Source organism: Dendrobates tinctorius, unplaced genomic scaffold (assembly GCF_039654945.1).
Source record: "Dendrobates tinctorius isolate UK_male_01 unplaced genomic scaffold, ASM3965494v1 ptg000006l, whole genome shotgun sequence".
In the NCBI taxonomy this organism is placed as follows: domain Eukaryota; kingdom Metazoa; phylum Chordata; class Amphibia; order Anura; family Dendrobatidae; genus Dendrobates; species Dendrobates tinctorius.
This window is the reverse complement of record NW_027361674.1, coordinates 16,678,393-16,698,113: the sequence shown is the minus strand read 5'-3', so window position 1 is coordinate 16,698,113 and position 19,721 is coordinate 16,678,393. Positions and strand designations below refer to the sequence as shown.

The window sequence follows — 19,721 nt, the reverse complement described above, 5'->3', positions numbered from 1 at the left end:
CAGTTGGCATGAGACAAGACTGGTGGTAGCGCTCACCTGGTCTTCTCCGAATAAGCCGTTTTCCAGATGTCCCAAACAATCGAAAAGGGGATTCATCAGAGAAAATGACTTTACCCCAGTCCTCAGTAGTCCACTCCCTGTACCTCTTGCAGAATATCAGTCTGTCCATGATGTTTTTCCTGGAGAGAAGTGGCTTCTTTGCTGCCCTCCTTGAGACCAGGCCTTGCTCCAAGAGTCTCCGCCTCACAGTGCGTGCAGATGCACTCACGCCTGCCTGCTGCCATTCCTGAGCAAGCTCTGCACTGCTGGTAGCCCGATCCCGCAGCTGAAACACTTTTAAGAGATGGTCCTGGTGCTTGCTGGACTTTCTTGGGCGCCCTGGAGCCTTTTTGGCAACAAGGGAACCTCTCTCCTTGAAGTTCTTGATGATGCGATAGATTGTTGACTGAGGTGCAATCTTTCTAGCTGCGATACTCTTCCCTGTTAAGCCATTTTTGTGCAGTGCAATGATGACTGCACGTGTTTCTTTAGAGATCACCATGGTTAACAGAAGAGAAACAATGATGCCAAGCACCAGCCTCCTTTTAAAGTGTCCAGTAGTGTCATTCTTACTTAATCATGACAGATTGATCTCCAGCCCTGTCCTCATCAACACCCACACCTGTGTTAATGGAGCAATCACTGAAACGATGTTAGCTGGTCCTTTTAAGGCAGGGCTGCAATGATGTTGAAATGTGTTTTGGGGGATAAAGTTCATTTTCTAGGCAATTATTGACTTTGCATATACTCCAGAATGTTATAAAGAGTGATCAGCTTAACAGCAATTACTTGCAAATTGCCATTAGAAAAAATGAAGCAGTAGACTTTGCAAAAATTAATATTTGTGTCATTCTCAAAACTTTTGGCCATGACTGTACTTTGTTGCGCCACCTTTAGCTGCGATTACAGCTGCAAGTCGCTTGGGGTATGTCTATCAGTTTTGTACATCGAGAGACTGAAATTCTTGCCCATTCTTCCTTGGCAAACAGCTCAAGATCAGTGAGGTTTGATGGAGATCGTTTGTGAACAGCAGTTTTCAGCTCTTTCCACAGATTCTCGATTGGATTCAGATCTGGACTTTGACTTGGCCATTCTAACACCTGGATACGTTTATTTGTGAACCATTCCATTGTAGATTTTGCTTTATGTTTGGGATCATTGTCTTGTTGGAAGACAAATCTCCGTCCCAGTCTCAGGTCTTTTGCAGACTCCAACAGGTTTTCTTCAAGAATGGGCCTGTATTGGGCTCCATCCATCTTCCCATCAATTTTAACCATATTCCCTGTCCCTGCTGAAGAAAAGCAGGCCCAAACCATGATGCTGCTACCACCATGTTTGACAGTGGGGATGGTGTGTTCAGGGTGATGAGCTGTGTTGCCTTTACGCCAAACATATCGTTTGGCATTGTTGCCAAAAAGTTCGATTTTAGTTTCACCTGACCAGAGCACCTTCTTCCATATGTTTGGTGTGTCTCCCAGGTGGCTTGTTGCAGACTTTAAATGACACTTTTTATGGATATCTTTGAGATATGGCTTTCTTCTTGCCACTCTTCCATAAAGGCCAGATTTGTGCAGTGTACGACTGATTGTTGTCCTATGGACAGACTGTCCCACCCTCAGCTGTAGATCTCTGCAGTTCATCCAGAGTGATCATGGGCCGCTTGGCTGCATCTCTGATCAGTCTTCTCCTTGCTTGAGATGAAAGCTTAGAGGGACAGCAAGGTCTTGGTAGATTTGCAGTGGTATGATACTCCTTCCATTTCAATATGATTGCTTGCACAGTGCTCCTTGGGATGTTTATGGTGTGTGCACACGCTGCGGCTTCTGCTGCGGATTTGGCCCTGCGGAACCGCAGCAGAATCAGCTGCATTGTACAGTACCATTAAAATGAATGGAAAATGGAAACCGCAGTGCAGATGGTGCGGAATTTTCCGTGCAGATTTGCTGTGGTTTCGAAAACGCAGAAAGAATTGACATGTCAATTCTTTCTGCGCCGCTGCGGTTTGCCATCTGCTCCACTGTAGAGATGCTAATCCGCAGGTCAGAAGACCTGCGGATTTTACTAAATCCGCGTGGACAAATCCGCAGAGCGTTCCGCAGCGTGTGCACACACCCTTAAAGTTTTGGAAATCATTTTGTATCCAAATCCAGCTTTAAACTTCTCAAACAGAAGCCTGAGACCATCACAGAGCAGGTGCATTTACACGGAGACTTGATTACACACAGGTGGATTATATTTATCATTAGTCATTTAGGACAACATTGGATCATTCAGAGATCCACAATGAACTTCTGGAGAGAGTTTGCTGCACTGAAAGTAAAGGGAACGAATAATATTGCACACCACACTTTTCAGTTTTTGAACTTCCACAAAAATTTAAAATAACCAATAAATTTCGTTCAACTTCACCATTGTGTCCCACTTTTTGATTCTTCAACAAAAATTTACATTCTGTATCTTTATGTTTGAAGCATGATATGTGGGAAAAGGTTGAAAAGATCCAGGGGGCCGAATACTTTTGGAAGGCACTGTAAACAGTGGGCAGCACGGTATGGTGGTTCAGTAGTTAGCACTTGCTTTGCAGCACTGGGGTCTTCGATTCAAATTTCACCAAGTACAACATCTGCAAGGAGTTTGTATGTTCTTCCCGTGTTTGCTTGGGTTTCCTCCAGGTTCTCCGGATTCCTCCCACATTCCAAAGACATACTGATAGGGAATGTAGATTGTGAGCCCCAATGGGGACAGTGATAATGATGTATGTAAAGCGCTAAGGAATACGACGGTGCTATGTAAACGAGTAAAAATGTAAAAAAAAAAACAAAATACCATAGGTCACTTTCCAATGGAAAATTACTGTAGCTCAGATTCATGAAGAACGGCATATTGAAGAGATGTGTGCCTCTTAGGCCGAGATCACACATGCGAGAAACTCTGATGATTCTCGCATCTTAATACCCGGCACTGCCGCCAGCACTCGGGAGCGGAGCATGCGGCTGCACATGCAGCTGCACGCTCCGCTCCCGAGTGACGGCGGCAGTGCCAGGTATTAAGATGCGAGACTCGTCTGAGTTTCTTGCATGTGTGATCTTGGCCTTAATGAATTTGGCGCATCTTGTATCTGCTGTGCACCTGCATTTAAAATGTGTACTTAATGATGAATTTATCGTCTGCGCTCTGCAACTTCCCTTCCCATTTAGAAAGTCAAAAAAGTCTGTAAAAGTTTTGCGCTACTACAAGTTATGCAAAGATTTTGCAACATTTCAAAAAGTTTTACACGTTTTTGGGACATAGAGAGCATCTGTCAAACAGCATAACACAAGATCTGTCTCCACCAAGCTTTTTCCCCCAGATCCTTCACAACCTTTTGAAGACCCTGGTAATTTAAAAAAAAATGAATTGGCCATTTTATATCTGACCATCGGTTGACAAAGCATCATAGTATTATATGGTTTTTTTTTTTCCTACCACAGAACCATAGATCTTCACGAGTCCACCGCTCCCCTGCCTCTCTGCTTAACGGGGGAGTTACGCTCCCGATTACCAGTTTTGGCCAAAAGCATTGTTGCTCTGCTGGCCCGAACTACCCGCTCTGTGTTGCTGCAGTCAGTGGCGTTTGAGCTGGCAAACCATCCATATATTAAGTCACTGATGCAGCCAGTCAACAAAGCAATAAACATAAAAATGTTGCTGTTCTTGAGAACAAAGAGGATTTTTAATAGAGGTAAATTGCAAAATTGCCTCTTTTTAGATTTACTTTCAAAATTTAAACATTCACGATGCTGAGAAAATCCCTTTAAACCTTTACCGATACCTGCTATACATATAGGGGTGGGGGGTGTCTGGAGTGGGCTCATGGGCTAAGCTCGCCCCTTTACACGACAGGTACAGGCAGGACCTGCATCTAACAATTTAGGGCGACGGCACCTGCCATTGCTAACCTGTTAAATTCCACTGTCAAACCCGACAGCGACATTTAACATGTGGCAGTATGGGGGTGCACCTGTTAACCTCAGGGTGCCGGTGGATTGAAATTAAAGATGGGGGCCTGTTGAAGACCCCAGTGCTTGTCATTACAGAGCTGCTTTGAAACCCTACCTGGGCTTCAAAGGAGACCGTGATAAGATAATAAAAAATTGCAAAAAATAAACGTGGTATTGCCGCCTTCACAAAAGTCTGATATCAAAATATAAAAACAAACCAGATTGGTAAACACAAAAAAACCTCAAAGCACCAAAATTGTGGTGGTTTTTTGGTTACTGCACGCCACAAAGAAATGCTGTAACAAGCGATCAAAATATAGCTATTCCAAAATGGTATCAATAAAAAGTGTCTCCCAAAAAAAAACCTGTACATGGCACCATCGACCGAAAAATTAAAACGTTATGGTTCTCTCCGTTTTCCAATATACTATGGGGTAAAATGAATTGGGTCATTCCAAATTAAAAATCAAGCCCTTATTCGTCTATGCAGACAGAAAAATATATAAAGTTATGGCTTTTGGAAGAAGGGGAGGAAAAAGAAAAATGCAAAAATGGAAATTGGCTGCGTTGAATCGGTTAAATAGTACTGGATTAGAGAGGATTGTGATTTTTTTTTTTAAAGGGGAAACCTGCATTTTTAAAATACGTTTTTCTTCTTATGTAATATCCCACGTCGGAATCATTTCCATTCATACGGATTCAAATAAAAGCAGCCTATATTTTGTAGAGAAATTGTAATCTCCACTAAGATAGGCCAGAAATATGAATAAATGCACTGTTCATCTCTGGAGTTCAAACCAAGCATCAGTCGTCAACTCAAAAAATTACATCACCCAATACACACAACAATTTATTAAGCAAAAATAAAAAATATAATAAAAAAGAGTAACAGTTAAACAGTTTAATGGACTCTTAAACCTTTGTAAAGTAGCAGTGCAGAAATTTCACATTTCATCGGTTTTATCTGCACTGGAACTGGAAGTCATAGATTTCTCCAGAAGCATCAACATCTTCCCAAGTATCAGACCAATGTTGGCCATCTCAGTGCGAAGACCATGCAAATCTGTAGCCATTGTCCTCTGCAGCTCACAAAGATCTGTTAATCTTTGATCTACACGTGAACCTGCTCTCTCCAGCTGATCCTGTACGCACCGTTGAGGTTCTTCAAGTGGTTTCTTCATTCTTTCTTGAAAGGGTTGAAAATTTGAAGAAGGTGTGGATCTGGAAACCAACGTTGAACGTCGTCTAAATTTCTTCTTCAATATTCTTTTTGGCCTTTCAAATAACACGGGGTCATCACCATCTGAAGAAGAATCTCTCTCTGGCAGGTAGAGGTCTTCTGACGATGAACTGTCCAATATTGTTTCAGGAAGGTCTTGCTCCAAACAGGATACTTTGCCATCTTCTGCACCTTCACATAAATAGTGACAAGATAACACAGGACTTTTATCGTTCTTTCGGTCCAATTTTCTAATTTTAAGTTTGGAATATTCCTGGGATCCTTTACCAATGTTGTGCTGCTGGACACTGGTTTCCAAAACACCTTCATTTTGACAAGATACTTCACAGTGGATGTTCCGGTGGCCTTCAGGAGCAGGGGAGCGTTTCCTAGGATGTTTATCACTCAACAGATCCCCTGTGGGAAGAAAATATGACATAAGAATAAGTATTGAGGTTGGGAAATCAAATGTAAAAAATCATGTTAAATACTTACACACTGGGGAGTCTGTGGCACAAGGTCCCGTAGACTGAGCTACTGCAAAGGAGCAGAAGAGGAGATCTGGCTGACCTCACTTAGGTCTGACCTTAAAAACAAATAATTTTTGGTTTTTAGATATATAAAAAATTGCCAATAAATATGGCAGAAATCAAGCTTTTTTGCTAAGAAATCTGTCAGCAGGTGTTTGCTATGCAATCTGACAGCAGTATGATGTAGGGGCTGAGACCCGGATACCAGCGATGTGTCACTTAGTTTACTGGGTGCAGCAGTTATGATACAATGCTGAGCTCTGTATAACCCCGCCCACACCACTGTCAAGATACAGTGTATACAGAAGGCTGCCAATCAGTGGAGGGGGCGGGGTTGGACCAGGAGGCATGAGACACCTACACCTGTAGTGATAATCTCCTGCTGATAAAACACCGACTTTATTGAAACAGCAGACCACAGCCCAGTAAGTTACACATCGCTGGAAACAGGATCTCGGGCTCCTACATTATGCTGCTCTCAGATTACATAGCAAAAACCTGCTGACATATCCCCTTTAAGATTCAATGTTATTTCAGTTAAAATGCAGCAAGGTAAATAATCCTCTTACCTGGACTTGGAGATCATCTATCTTCCTCATATTGGTCAACAACTTAACGGGCACCTAGAACTTGTGTACTTGTGTCTACCGGCTGGTGATTCTCCTCAATGCTGCCATGTTCTTGATTATATTCAGTTAATATTCAGACACCTTCTCATCTCTCTTGCAGTAGCCCAGGCTTCACATAAAAAAATAGCGAGCACAATACAGAGATTGGAAGGGGAACCGTAGCCAAAAGTCATTCTAAAAATGCCACGGACCATACAGCTGTTCCCCCAGTGAAAGCAACAATGTGATAAAGTATTACAATATCCAAACTGAAACCATAGCTTGCAGGATACTCGTTGTTAATGACCATTTAAAAAAACAATGCTTACTCTATAAGATGATGGCTTTATGTCCATCTACCAAGAAGCTAAAAGGAGGTATGCAGGTTATCAAAATCCCTTCTACCCATTGTAAGAAGTAGTGAAAAATTAAAATCTAATTACCCGTATATACTCGTGTATAAGCCGACCCCCCTAATTTTGCCACAAATAAACTGGGAAAACTTATTGACTCGTGTATAAGCCTAGGGTGGAAAATGCAGCAGCTACTGGTAAATTTCAAAAATAAAAATAGATACCAATAAAAGTAAAATTGAGACAACAGTAGGTTAAATGTTTTTGAATATCCATATTGAATCAGGAGCCCCATATAATGCTCCATACAGTTCATGATGGCCCCATAAGATGCTCCATACAAAATACACCCCATATAATGCTGCACAAAGGTTAATAATGGCCCCATAAGATGCTCCATAGAATATGCCCCATATTCTGCTGTATAAAGGTTATGGCCCCATAAGATGTTCCATAGATTAAGCCCCTATATGCTGCCCCATAAGATGCTCCATAGATTATGCCCCGATATGCTGCCCCATAAGATGCTCCATATATTATGCCCCATATGCTCCCGCTGCAAATAAAAAAAAAATGACACTCAACTTTCCGTCCCTGGGGGCCAGGTGCCAGTGTCACCACTGGCTCAGGGCCCTGGCACCTGCGATATTCACCTGTCCCCGCTCCAATGCTGCTTGCCGCTCTGTCTCTTCCGGGTCCCTCTGTCAGTGACGTTCAGGCAGCAGAGGGAGCGCCGCGCTCTAACTACATCGTTGTGCCCTCTGCTGCCTGAACGTCACAGCCAGATGACGCAGAGGACAGAGTAGCGCGCAGCGATGGACCGAGGACAGGTGAATATTGCATATACTTACCCCCTCCTGGCACGGTCTCTGCAGCCCCACTTCTTCGGGTCTCAGGCTCCTTCCGTCAGCGGTCACGTGGTGCGCATATTCATGACTTTAATGAGTGGTACCACGTGACCGCTGAAGGAAGGAGCCTGAGACCAGGAGAAGCGGGGGGGCCATTATGCCCTGTTTCCCCAGAGCAGTCTCACAAAAGCCTGAACGCAGGAGCACTGCCAAGGTGGATAAACTGAAAAGTCAACAGAAAAAGAACCTGAAAAATATGTTCTAACTAACACACATTACATTATCTCCACCAGGGCTGTGGAGTGGGAGTCGGAGCCCATTTTGTTGGAGTCAGAGTCATAGAAATTGAGAAGTTGGAGGTTTAGCTTACCGACTCCAAAACCCTGGCAGGGCTGTGGAGTCGGAGCCCATGTCATGAAGATTGAGGAGTCAGAGGTTTGGCTTACTGACTCCACAGCCCTGATTTACACAGTCCACTACTCCTGAGTAGATGGGACTTGTATGATATCATGCATTCAAGTGGAGGTACCAAACGGGTGTCCAGTTCTCCATTAAGCCAAGCCACATCAGGTGCCTCCCATCTTACCTACCGCAAAACAAGATAGAAGAGGGACACGTCCGCTCTTTGCAAATTAGTTTTCGTGTGGTTAAAGAGTACCGTAATTCAATCTATTCATTTTTTGCACAGAAAGTTATTTAAATTTGCTAATCAAGTATTAAGAGAGTTCACTTTAGATCTGTAAAAAACAAAACCAAAACCTTGCATCTAGCCTCCAAACCATTGCTTAGTCCTTAGTCTACTTGTCTGGCTTATCTGTAGTTCGCCACTATGCACTGGGAGTACAAACTCTGGCAGTGAAGGAGGAGGATACTTAGGCGTGTGCTTGCTCCCCTGCAAGGTATTTAGTGCTGGTATCCTCCTCTCTGCGCTCAGGAGGATCTCACTGTGTCTCCTCCATAAGAACCATTAAGTAGTGTGTCTCCTGCACTGTGCCACCTGCAGTAACTCCTCCGGCACGATTGCACCTAGCACAGGTGAGACTAAGCAGCGGTGCCGTGCCTGCGCTATAGGTTTCAAGAGCCGAGCTGGCAGTGCTGCCTAATCTCACCTGCACTAGGTATAACCATGCCGGAGGAGTGGCACATCACAGGAGACACACTACTTAATGGTGCTTACAAAGGAGACACAGTGAGATCCTCCTGAGTGCAGAGAGGAGGATAGCTGCACTGAATTTTTTTTTTTTTTACTCCCGAGTTGCTTCCTCTTTCACTGCCAGCATTCGTACTCCCGGTGCATAGCGACGGAGTACAGGAATGCCAAACAAATAAGACTATTGAGTAAGCAATGGTATGGAGGCCAATAGGTGCAAATTTTTGTTGTTTTGTCTTCTTTTGACAGGTACCTGATTAAAGAGAGATATGTTCGAAACGAGTCATATTTTGCAATATTTTAAGCTGTATTAAAGGGGTGGTCCGGGCTTTTCACATAATCTCAGTACATATCTAGGCTGCAGAATTATGACAATAAGTAATTTACTTTCTGTCACTAGTTTGCATGGTTTTCTAGATATTCTGAACAGAACGCAAGGGGGGTGTTATGGCATTGAAATGAGAACTAGTCGTAACCTCCTACTCTACTCCAAACATGCCCTCTATAGCAACAACCCCACCCTCCATAGCTACAGGCCCTCCCCGTCCACATGAAGCAGCCCTCATCACACAGTAACGAATTCTTCCCCTCCAGCAGCCTCAGTGCAGAGAGCTGCTCCTCCTCCCCCAGACACACACTGAACAGTGATCTATGGAAAGTGAAACTAGTGAGGGAAAATCGTCCTGTATTCTGGGCCACTCCATGATTACAATACATAACTCATTATCAGTAATTCCTTCCCTCACTGTCCCAGGCTGCTGGCAGCAGTGAGAACAGACTGTGTGATGGCCAGTGATGGGAGTCTGCAGCTTCTAACCTGCACAGCGGATGGCAGTCACTGATGTAATCTGTTGTGTGACAAAACCTCTGCTGTGTGAATGAGACAGCTCTGTGTCACTGATGCCTTCACACAGCAGAAGTTGTTACTATTTAGCTATTTTCCACAGAGCTACAGTGCCAGTGCAGTAGAATTACAGGGATCTAGTTGTTACATCAGTAAAATGGACTGTCAAACGCAAGTACAACACATCAATCTGTAGTGGGCAATAATTGAGAAAAAAAAAAAAAAAAAAAAAGCAGCGAAGGGAGCGCAGATTGCACGGGGCTTACACGTCCTTTACACAGAGCTGAAATTAAAGAGTAACATTACAAACACCAGACAGAGCTCAATTTCAGTATGGAGCGGACGCCGTGCACTTGAGCCACCCAGGCACCTATTTGACAAGTCCGCTCACAGGATCCCCTCTCCAATAGATTATCCAATTAGTATAATCCACTTGAAACTATGTCCCTGACTCTGCAAAACTCAAAACATCCAAGAATCACACCTTTCCCATTCATTCATAGGCAGCATGCCACCGCAATATCTTCAGGGGAAAATGTCTGACTCCTTCCAGCTTTTTTCGGAGATCTTGGGGAGCGGACTTCGTGCACTTGAGCTACCCAGACACCTATTTCACAAGTCCGCTCACCGGATCTGCTCTCCAAGAAGTTGTCCAATTAGCATAATCCACTTGAAACAATGTCCCTGACTCTGGAAGACTCAAAACATGAAAAACCACAGAGAAAAAAAAATACCTAAAAAATACTTTAAATACAAATCAATAAAAGGTATCAAAAAACAAATTTTTCTTTTTCTTAAAAAAAGGAAAAAAGAGGGTCTAAATTTGATGCAGTGAGTAACAAAAAAAAAATGTAATAAATTAATACACATCAAAAATGTTTAAACACCAAATATCAAACGTATAGGCGGGGCTGTGGAGTCGGTAAGCCAAACCTGCAACTCGGACTCCTCAATTTCCCTTACAACGACTCCGACTCCCACACATATTGCTTATATTTAAGTGAAAAATTTATTGTAGTACAATGTGAACATCAGACATTTAATTTATTGGAATACAACTTTAGAACACAAAAACCTGTACTAAATTGTAAATATGTAATACACTATGTAATATCGATTACATATATACAGTACAGACCAACACTTTTTTGTTAATTATATAATTCCACATGTGTCAATTCATAGTTTTGATGACTTCAGAGTGAAACTACAATTTTCATAGTAATGAAAATAAAGAAAACTTTCTGAATGAGGTGTGTCCAAACTTTTGGTCTGTACTGTGGGTATATATATATATATATATATATATATATATATATACACACACACACACACACACACACACACACACACACACACATATAACACTGACTTATCTCAGCTAAGACAAAGCCTAGATCCTCAGGCTACATTCACACCACGGGCGTAGCCAGGATCAAACCTGGGGGGGCAGAACCTCATACTGTTCCGCAGAACCTCATACTGCACACCTCAGCTTCTGCAGAACCTCATACTTCACACCCCTACACTTGAAAATAAAGCCTGCACCTTAAGAATATATGGTGGTGATGAATGCAGTCTATTTATTCCAACTATCAATTGATGTTGATGTGTTACTGAAGATGAGCAATGCCTGTCCTGGGCGTCCTTTTGGGCAGCTATGAGGTGTATCTGACTGGTGCTAAAAAAAAAGGAGTGTTAGTCAGTGTGCTACCCGGCTTTCATTCTTTTTGGTACAGATAAGATATGGACAGACAGACATGGATAAATGGATATGTAGATAGAGCAGATTTCTAATCTGCTTTTGCTATTGAAAACATTATCTATGAGCTCAAAAACCTTTCAGGTGATGCAGTTTTTTAAAAAGCTGATCTGCTTTTGCAGCTGAAAAACGTATCCTCAAAAAACACAGGAAAAACGCTGTGTGTGAATGTAGCCTTAGATCAGGAATAGAACAGCCATTTATAGGACATTTCATAACTTTCCCAAACTCCTATGAAAAAATATTCAGCACATCCTGCATTGAATTACTGTACCCAATTTATTATATATTTTAGGAGTCGGTCCATTTTATACCGACTCTAACTCCGACTCCACCAAAATGAGCACCGACTCCGACTCCACAGCCCTGCGTATAGGAGCGCATCAAACATATGCATCATCTATCACAGGACATTGATAGTCCATATGTAAAAAAAACTGTACCTCAATTTGGAAGCTTCCTGTATTTCATAGAAGAACTTCTTAGTTTAATATTTTTTGATCTGTAACTTATTATGGTATATTCTCTTTGCACACAACTACGAGATACCTTTTTGATAGAGCGTTCAGTGATACCCTTACATTTTCTTTAGGTGGATCCCTTACTGCATGTTGGCTCAATAAAGTTATTAAAAAAGCAAATACGGATCAAATATTATATTTGCACTAACAGCACTTTATATTAATAGGTTTTTGGTGGTGGCTTTTGATAGGGATTACTGTGGAGGGTCAGTAAGGGTCAGTCGACGAAGAGCGGGGGTGCCATATCGCTTCCCAGGGTGCCAACCTCCGCTGCAAGGAAGGGACATTTTATAGTGCCTTACCCCATCTATCCACCCTAGTCCACTCCTATACGTTTGATAATATTTGATGTTTAAACATATTTTTGACACCATTTGATGTGTATTAATTACATTTTTTTGTGTGTTACTGACGGCATCAAATTTAGACCCTCTATTTTTCCCTTTAAGAAAAATTTGGTTTTTGATACTTTTAATACATATCAATAAAAGGTATTTTTAGGTCTTTTTTGCTTTACGGTTTTTCGGTTTAATAAAAGACTCTTATCGTTTTGGCTTTCAAGACTCAAAACATCCAGGAATCACATCTCTCCCATTCATTCATAGGCAGCGTGCCACGCAATATCTGCAAGGGAAAATGTCTGACTCCTTCCAGCTTTTTTGGAAAAGCTGATCATTGGGGAGCGGTAAGGGTTGGCATAAAAGGGGGACGTCAAATTTGGTGAAGAAGCATTGCATGAAATGGTTTGGTCCACCATGCAACACAAGGCTATTTTTTTTTAAATCAAGACCCATTAATGCTGATTTTTTTAAGAATCTTTATTTCCATGACTTTTGCATGCATCTGTACTAATGGTGAATTACACACACTTCTGATTTTATCAGTTGTATCTGTATTTTATGAAGCGCCAGCTACTAGACCATCACATTTTCAAGTCTCATAGGAATTTTTCAACTGGATGGAAAAGGAATTACTGGACTGCACTGGAATTTATACAAGCCACACAATGACTGGAAGGAGCAAACGATGCTCTTAGTCCAGGGCCACCACATACAGAAATGAAGTTTCAGAATTTATGTTTTTACTCAAACCAAGTCACTCTAAAGCCAAGTCACAGGGTATAAGTACTGCCAAACACCCATTAGCGAAACGCGTGTCGGGGAACATTTACACCATTGTCAAAATCCAAGAAAAAAAATTGTGTATATACCCTAAAGTAAGAAAACTAATGGTAAATGTAAACAACATAGGGGACTGTTGTGAATTCACTTTCTGGTCTTCCTCTGGTTGCTGGTGAGGGTGGTGGAGCTGATTGTATTGACAGAGTCGTCGTGAGTTCTGTTTCCGGGCTCCCTCTGGTGGTTGCAAGAGGTAATGAAGCTGATCTAATTAACAGAGACCTGCCACCTGATAATGAGGACGACGATTGGACATCTGGAGTCTCTGACTGGATTTAAGACAGCCGACTCCCTCTATCCCTGCTGGTGATTTTTCCTGCCTCCTGAGGTCTTAGCTTGAGAATGCAGGGACTGAACTGGAAACTAAGTGTTCTTTGCTATTGTTCACATTTGATTTGGGTTTTGCTTATTCAGTTTTGTGTGGTCAGCCAGCCCCGCCTGGGGCTGTGCTGAATTTCTATTCTTATGTTACTGTTTGTGCCAATTTGCTTTTTGTCCCTTATTAGATTGGCCTCTTTTTGCTCTGTTTTCAGAATATGCCAGAGTGCTGATATAGTGGGTGAAGTCTAGTGACTTCAGGGTTTTTTTGCTATCAGAAGTGTTGGACATTTTTGCAGGGTTTTTTTGGCATGATTGCAGACAGTATCTTTCCTTTCCTGTCCTTTCTAGTTAGTGTGGGCCCCATCGTTTGCTCAGCCTATTTTCCTACCTGTGTTTGTGTTTTCATCTTGTCTCACCGACAATATATGTTTGGGGGCCATCTATTCCTTTGGGGTCTGCTCTGGGGCAATTTAGATTTCCCCTTTTCTTGCTTTAGGCTTATTTAGTCCTCCGGCTGTGTCGAGGCGTCTAGAATCATCGTAGGTACGCTCCACGGCTACTGCTAGTTGTGTGGAAAGGATCAGGGGTCTGCAATCCGCTTAGTTACCAACCTCTCTGGTTTTCTGTGGCTTAGCTTGGTCTTGTTTTCCTCCTTGGTGACCCAATCATAACAGGGGACTTAGTTAACACTTTTGATCAAATAGGCATAAAAAGCCATCCCACCGGGACAAGGTATAGCCAATTGGGATGGTCCTATCCTGTCTCACTATATGCTTTCACCACTCATTTGTCTTATATTTAAAAAGTCAGCCATGATTTACTCTCATGCATTTTTTTTTTTTTTAATTTACCGGCACTGCTCGCATTAGGTAGCAGTGTCTGCATAATGGGCACATGAACTAATTATCCCTTTGCATTTACCCACAAGGCATTTTCTAGTGTGCATCTTGTTTTTACTGTATGTTAATTGATTTCTTGTAGCTTAATAAAGATTTACATTTTTCTTTTAATACTTCTTTGCATGCGTTTAGCACATCCACTTACAGGTTGTTTTTTTGCTGTATACAAGTCACGCCACATGGAATTTAACAGGGATGGCTTCCTTTAACTAGACTTGGACCAAACTTGGTAATATAGCTAGAGGCCCCGTTACACATAACGATGTCCCAGCGATCCCACCAACGATCCGACATGGATGGGATCGCTGGGACATCGTTAGACAGCCCCTCCAGTGATCATTACCAGCGAGCAAGCTGGTTTCTAATGTAAACATCGGGTATCCAGGAGCCGCGGCTCTTGAATACCCGATGTTTACATTAGAAACCAGCGTCGCTGATTGCTGGTCTCTCGCAGCCACACCCAGCGATGCGTGCTGGCCAGCGGGAGACCAGCGATCAAAAAATGGCCCAGGACGATCGGGCACGATCAGCGATACCCAGCCGGCTGGTCGCTGATCCCCGTCACACAGAGCGATCTCGCTAGCGAGATCCTTGTGTGTGACGGGGCCTTAAGAATAGGGGCCTCCAAATCATGTCAGTCGTGGAGTTAAGGCCCCCATACACATTAGATAAAAGTCGTCACTTTCGACGGGATTGGCCAATCATGTAGCGTGAATTATCCAGCCAGAGGGGGGAGAGACAGCGGTCGGCCATCACTTATCTCCAATGTGTAGACAGAAGAGCTCCACTCAGAAGACACTACGGCATGAAGTCTTGGAAGCTCCTAAGGTGCCATTAAGCATTTGATCATATCTGAATCTACGTCACCAAAGTGGAAACATGCATGGTAGAGAATTGAGGGGGTTAAATGTGAAGTTCCCTTTAGACCAGTATAAAGTAGCAATGCAATGTCCAATTCATCAATACAAAGATCATGGGGAGACTTGGGCCACAAATGTGCAGGTAAGCAGCATACATTAAGCAGCTGCTGAACCTCTGCTGTTAATCAAGTTTTGCATTTATCCATGAACACTTATGTGATCAGCTTCACGTTCACGTCACCAGAGATGCTTTGGGCTAGATAAGCCTCTACTCTGGGGTTCTTTGTCAGAGGGAATTTTATTTTCTGTGCCGGTCAGTACAGGATTGAGCGGTCAGTGTGACCGGCTGATCCCATGTGCACCACCAAGAAATTCCGAGCTTATGGCAGAGGGAACGTGCCACGAGCCCATTAACTTACATAGGGCAGGTAGGTTTTTAAAAACTCCGTGCCATTGATCCTACACTTATCTTCCCTACTATGCATTAATCTTCTTAAACTGTATGAAGAAGTGATGGCATCTGGAAATGTCAGCATCGGTGCTCCCAGGAATCATGTGATGTCACGTTACCAAGATAAAACAGCATATTTTTACGTTCCTAAAAAACCCCTGTACCTGGCTAAGCAAAAAAACTTTGCTTACCCTCTCAGGGTCCAGTACTAGGGGTCCGCGGCTGCTCCCGGTGTCTGCAGCCCTGACGTCATAACGGCAACACTACAGACAATAACCGAGCTCTATCACAGCCGGTGAGCTCATCGGACTGCAGTCATAGGACGGAGGTTTTCTGAAACCAAAAAAACCCTCTAAAGAGTGAGGATACACTATATATTATAAATAGTCAGAGCGGTGTTATAACTATAGAGAAGCACCTATAAGGCACAGAACTACAAGATGGCTACAAATACTCTTTATAACTCATATTAGGGGGTCTTTATGAGAATTTCTAACCGATTCATATGAAAACACTCTCATACCTTTCAAGAAGTTCTCTACCACCGGAGATGTGTATAATGATGTTCTGCAGCAGCTGTGGCATATACATCTACAGCTGATGAAGAATCTCTTCAATAAGAAAAAAGCACAGGAAAGGAAGCGATTACACAGAAGTGATGACTGATCTCTGTACAAATCATGCAGATACGCACGGCAGACACCAAGGCCCCATGGTTGGCACATTTCTGGTTTAACCAAATGATGGCTATATCCATTTAGAAGCCGCACTAATGGACTGTTAAAGCAGGACGGTTGGAAACATCAAACCAATACCTACACCAAGTCCACTCAATTATTCCTCATATGTAGACGTGCTATTATTAGTGCTGAACAGCTGCAACAGAGAAGCATAGACAGAGCTCTGCCGCCTTGTTCTCTGTGACTTCATGAACGTGGAATGGGCAGCGCAGTTTAGTTTACAAGAATAAATTGTGTTTTATGAAATACGGCAACATGGGTGGATAAGTCACATTGGGAAGACTTAAGACTTTTTCATTCTTTTGTGCGGTTTTGCTGCAGTTTTCCACCTGCTCCATTCTACAAATCCACAGGTGGAAAACCGCACAAAAACGGCAGTAAAACCGCAAAAAAAAAAGAGGAAGAAATCTGCAGGAAAAATGCAGGTCATTTGACCTGCGGATTTAGTAAAACCCGCGCGGAAAAATCCGCGGAGGATCCGCACCGCGTGCACATAGCCTCAGGCTGGCCGTATACAGAAGATGGCTGCCGGCGAACTCGGCCGACTCTCCCATAAATAGGATCTCTCATTCGGCCGGGCACTCCTGTGTTCTCTATGACACGTTAGCCGGCACCTTATCTCCGGGAGAAAAATGTGATCGGCAGGGAGAAATCAGACATATGTGATTAACATCTCTACCGACCATCGGGCGCCTGGCGCCCCCCACATATGCATTAGATGGCTGTCAGCGATCTAGGCCGACTCTCCCATACATAGGAGCTCTTATTCGGCCGGGCACTCCTGTGTTCTCTATGACACGTTAGCCGGCACCTTATCTCATGGAGAACAATGTGATCAGAAGGGTGAAACCAGACATATGTGATTGACATCTCTCCCGACCATCGGGCGCCAGTCAGCGATCTAGGCCGACTCTCCCATACATAGGATCTCTCACTCGGCCGGGCACTCCTGTGTTCTCTATGACACGTTAGCCGACACCTTATCTGCGGGAGCACAATGCGATCGGCAGGGTGAAATCAGACATATGTGATCAACATCTCTCCCAACCATCAAGCGCCTGGTGCCCACCCCATACACATTAGACCGTCAGAGGAACCCTTGAATATCGGCCGACATAAGTAATGTGTATGGCCAGCTTATTACAACACAGATAAGAAGAATTTTTGGATTGAAAAATCACGCCGTGAATTACAACTTTCAGCACAACGGATGTGATTTTACAAAATCTCATCCGACACACTGGGGAGAAAAATTACTCGGGAGATTGGCGCTGCAGATTTCACATCCCTGTCAATGTATCCTGCGCATTTCATCCTCTTCCCTACGGATAAGTCAAGCGGACATACTTGAAAAAGTATTTTCATATTGATGATCTATCCTCCGATCTGAGCTCCATCGATCTGTAGAACCAAAAAGGGTCTCTCAGTACCCAAGAGACCAGAAAAGGCGCCACTCGCTCACGTGGCTGATCTCAGCCCCATTATGAGTGCGCGCCATAGATATGGACAATGCTGTATATGAGACGGACAGCTCTACAGTGACAGGAAACGGTGGTCAACTATGGTCCTGGACCCTATTTTATGGAGAAATATATATATTTTTTTTTAATTCATACAAAATGGATATATAGATTATAGATATATAGATTATAGAAACATACAGGCCATTAACACCCAGAAACTTATGAAGAACTTGCAGTCTTCATTGGCCCCTATCTCCTCCCTCTCATGTCCTGATTCTGCATTGAAGCATTACAATGAAACACTTCAAAGTGCCCTGGATGAATTTGCACCCACTATAAATAGAACACCACAACGCAGACGGCGACAACCCTGGCACACGGTGCAAACACGTTTCCTGCAGCGGTGCTCCAGGTGCGCCGACGTCTGTGGAGAAAATCCAATCTACACGAAGATTTCATACATTTTAAGTTTATGCTTAGAACATATAACACTGCCCTTCACCTCTCCAAACAAACCTATTTCAACACCCTCATCACCTCACTGTCAAATAACCCAAAACATCTCTTTGACACTTTTCATTCTCTACTCAATCCAAGAGTACAGGCCCCAACCACAGAGCTCAGAGCTGACGATCTGGCCAATTACTTCAAAGAAAAAATTGACCAGATTCGACAGGAAATTATCTCCCAATCACCTCATACCACGCACTGTCCTCCCTCCCCCACTGTATCTAGCTCACTCTGATTTTGAACCAGTCACAGAAGAAGAAGTAAGCAGGCTCCTTGCATCTTCTCGCCCAACTACTTGCACCAGTGACCCATTTCCGTCACATCTCCTCCAGTCCCTTTCCCCTATTGTCACCCCTCACCTAACTAAAATATTTAACCTCTCTCTCTCTTCTGGTATTTTTCCCTCCTCATTTAAGCATGCCATCATACATCCACTACTTAAAAAACCATCCCTCGACCAAAACTGTGCCGCTAACTATAGACCTGTCTCTAATCTTCCCTTCATCTCTAAACTCCTGGAACGCCTGGTCCACTCCCGTCTTATCCGCTATCTCTCAGAAAACTCTGTTCTCGACCCTCTCCAATCCGGTTTCCGCTCTTTACACTCCACTGAAACTGCCCTCACTAAAGTCTCTAATGATCTGCTAACAGCTAAATCAAATGGTCATTACTCCATGCTAATTCTCTTGGATCTCTCTGCAGCATTCGACACTGTGGATCATCAGCTTCTCCACACTATGCTCCGTTCCATTGGCCTCAAGGACCCCGTTCTCTCCTGGTTCTCCTCCTATCTCTCTGACCGCTCCTTTACTGTATCTTTTGCCGGTTCCTCCTCCTCTCACCTTCCCCTTACTGTTGGGGTCCCCCAAGGATCGGTTCTAGGCCCCCTCCTCTTCTCCTTGTACACTGCCCCTATTGGTCAAACAATCAGTAGATTTGGGTTCCAGTACCATCTCTATGCTGATGACACCCAATTATACGCTTCTTCTCTTGACATCACGCCAGCCTTTCTAGAAAACACCGGCGATTGTCTAAACGCTGTGTCTAATATCATGTCCTCACTATATCTGAAACTGAACCTGTCAAAAACTGAACTCCTGGTGTTTCCTCCCTCTACTAATGTACCTATACCCGACATTGCTATTTCTGTGGGTGGCTCCACTATTACTCCCCAGCAACAGGCCCGCTGTCTTGGGGTCATACTTGATTCCGAGCTTTCATTTGCCCCCCACATTCGATCACTGGCTCGCTCTTGTCATCTGCACCTCAAAAACATTTCTAGAATTCGACCTTTTCTTACTTTGGACTCTGCAAAAACTCTTACTGTTTCTCTTATTCATTCTCGTCTCGACTATTGTAACTCTCTTCTAATCGGTATCCCTCTTACCAAACTCTCCCCTCTCCAATCTGTGTTGAATGATGCAGCCAGGATCATATTCCTCACC

The 19,721-nt window shown here is 43.3% G+C and overlaps 1 protein-coding gene across 4 annotated transcripts in view; it reads right to left on the bottom strand.

Annotated features, from left to right (window-relative positions):
* SIX4 (SIX homeobox 4) overlaps positions 1-19,721 on the bottom strand; it is a 41,944-nt gene that overhangs the window by 12,188 nt on the left and 10,035 nt on the right. The window contains exons 3-5 of one of the 4 annotated variants that reach the window (XR_012231336.1): positions 6,338-6,506; positions 5,734-5,824; positions 5,521-5,655 (exon numbers count right to left, since the gene is read on the bottom strand). The exons of 2 other annotated variants lie outside the window; for them this stretch is intronic. Coding sequence is in view for 1 of the 2 variants with exons in the window: in XM_073571136.1 (XP_073427237.1) it covers positions 4,964-5,655 (692 nt within the window). In the remaining variant the exon portion in view is untranslated. Of the gene's footprint in view, positions 1-4,857; positions 5,656-5,733; positions 5,825-6,337; positions 6,507-19,721 lie in introns of those variants that run through there. One more of the 4 variants, XM_073571136.1, reaches the window with a different exon arrangement.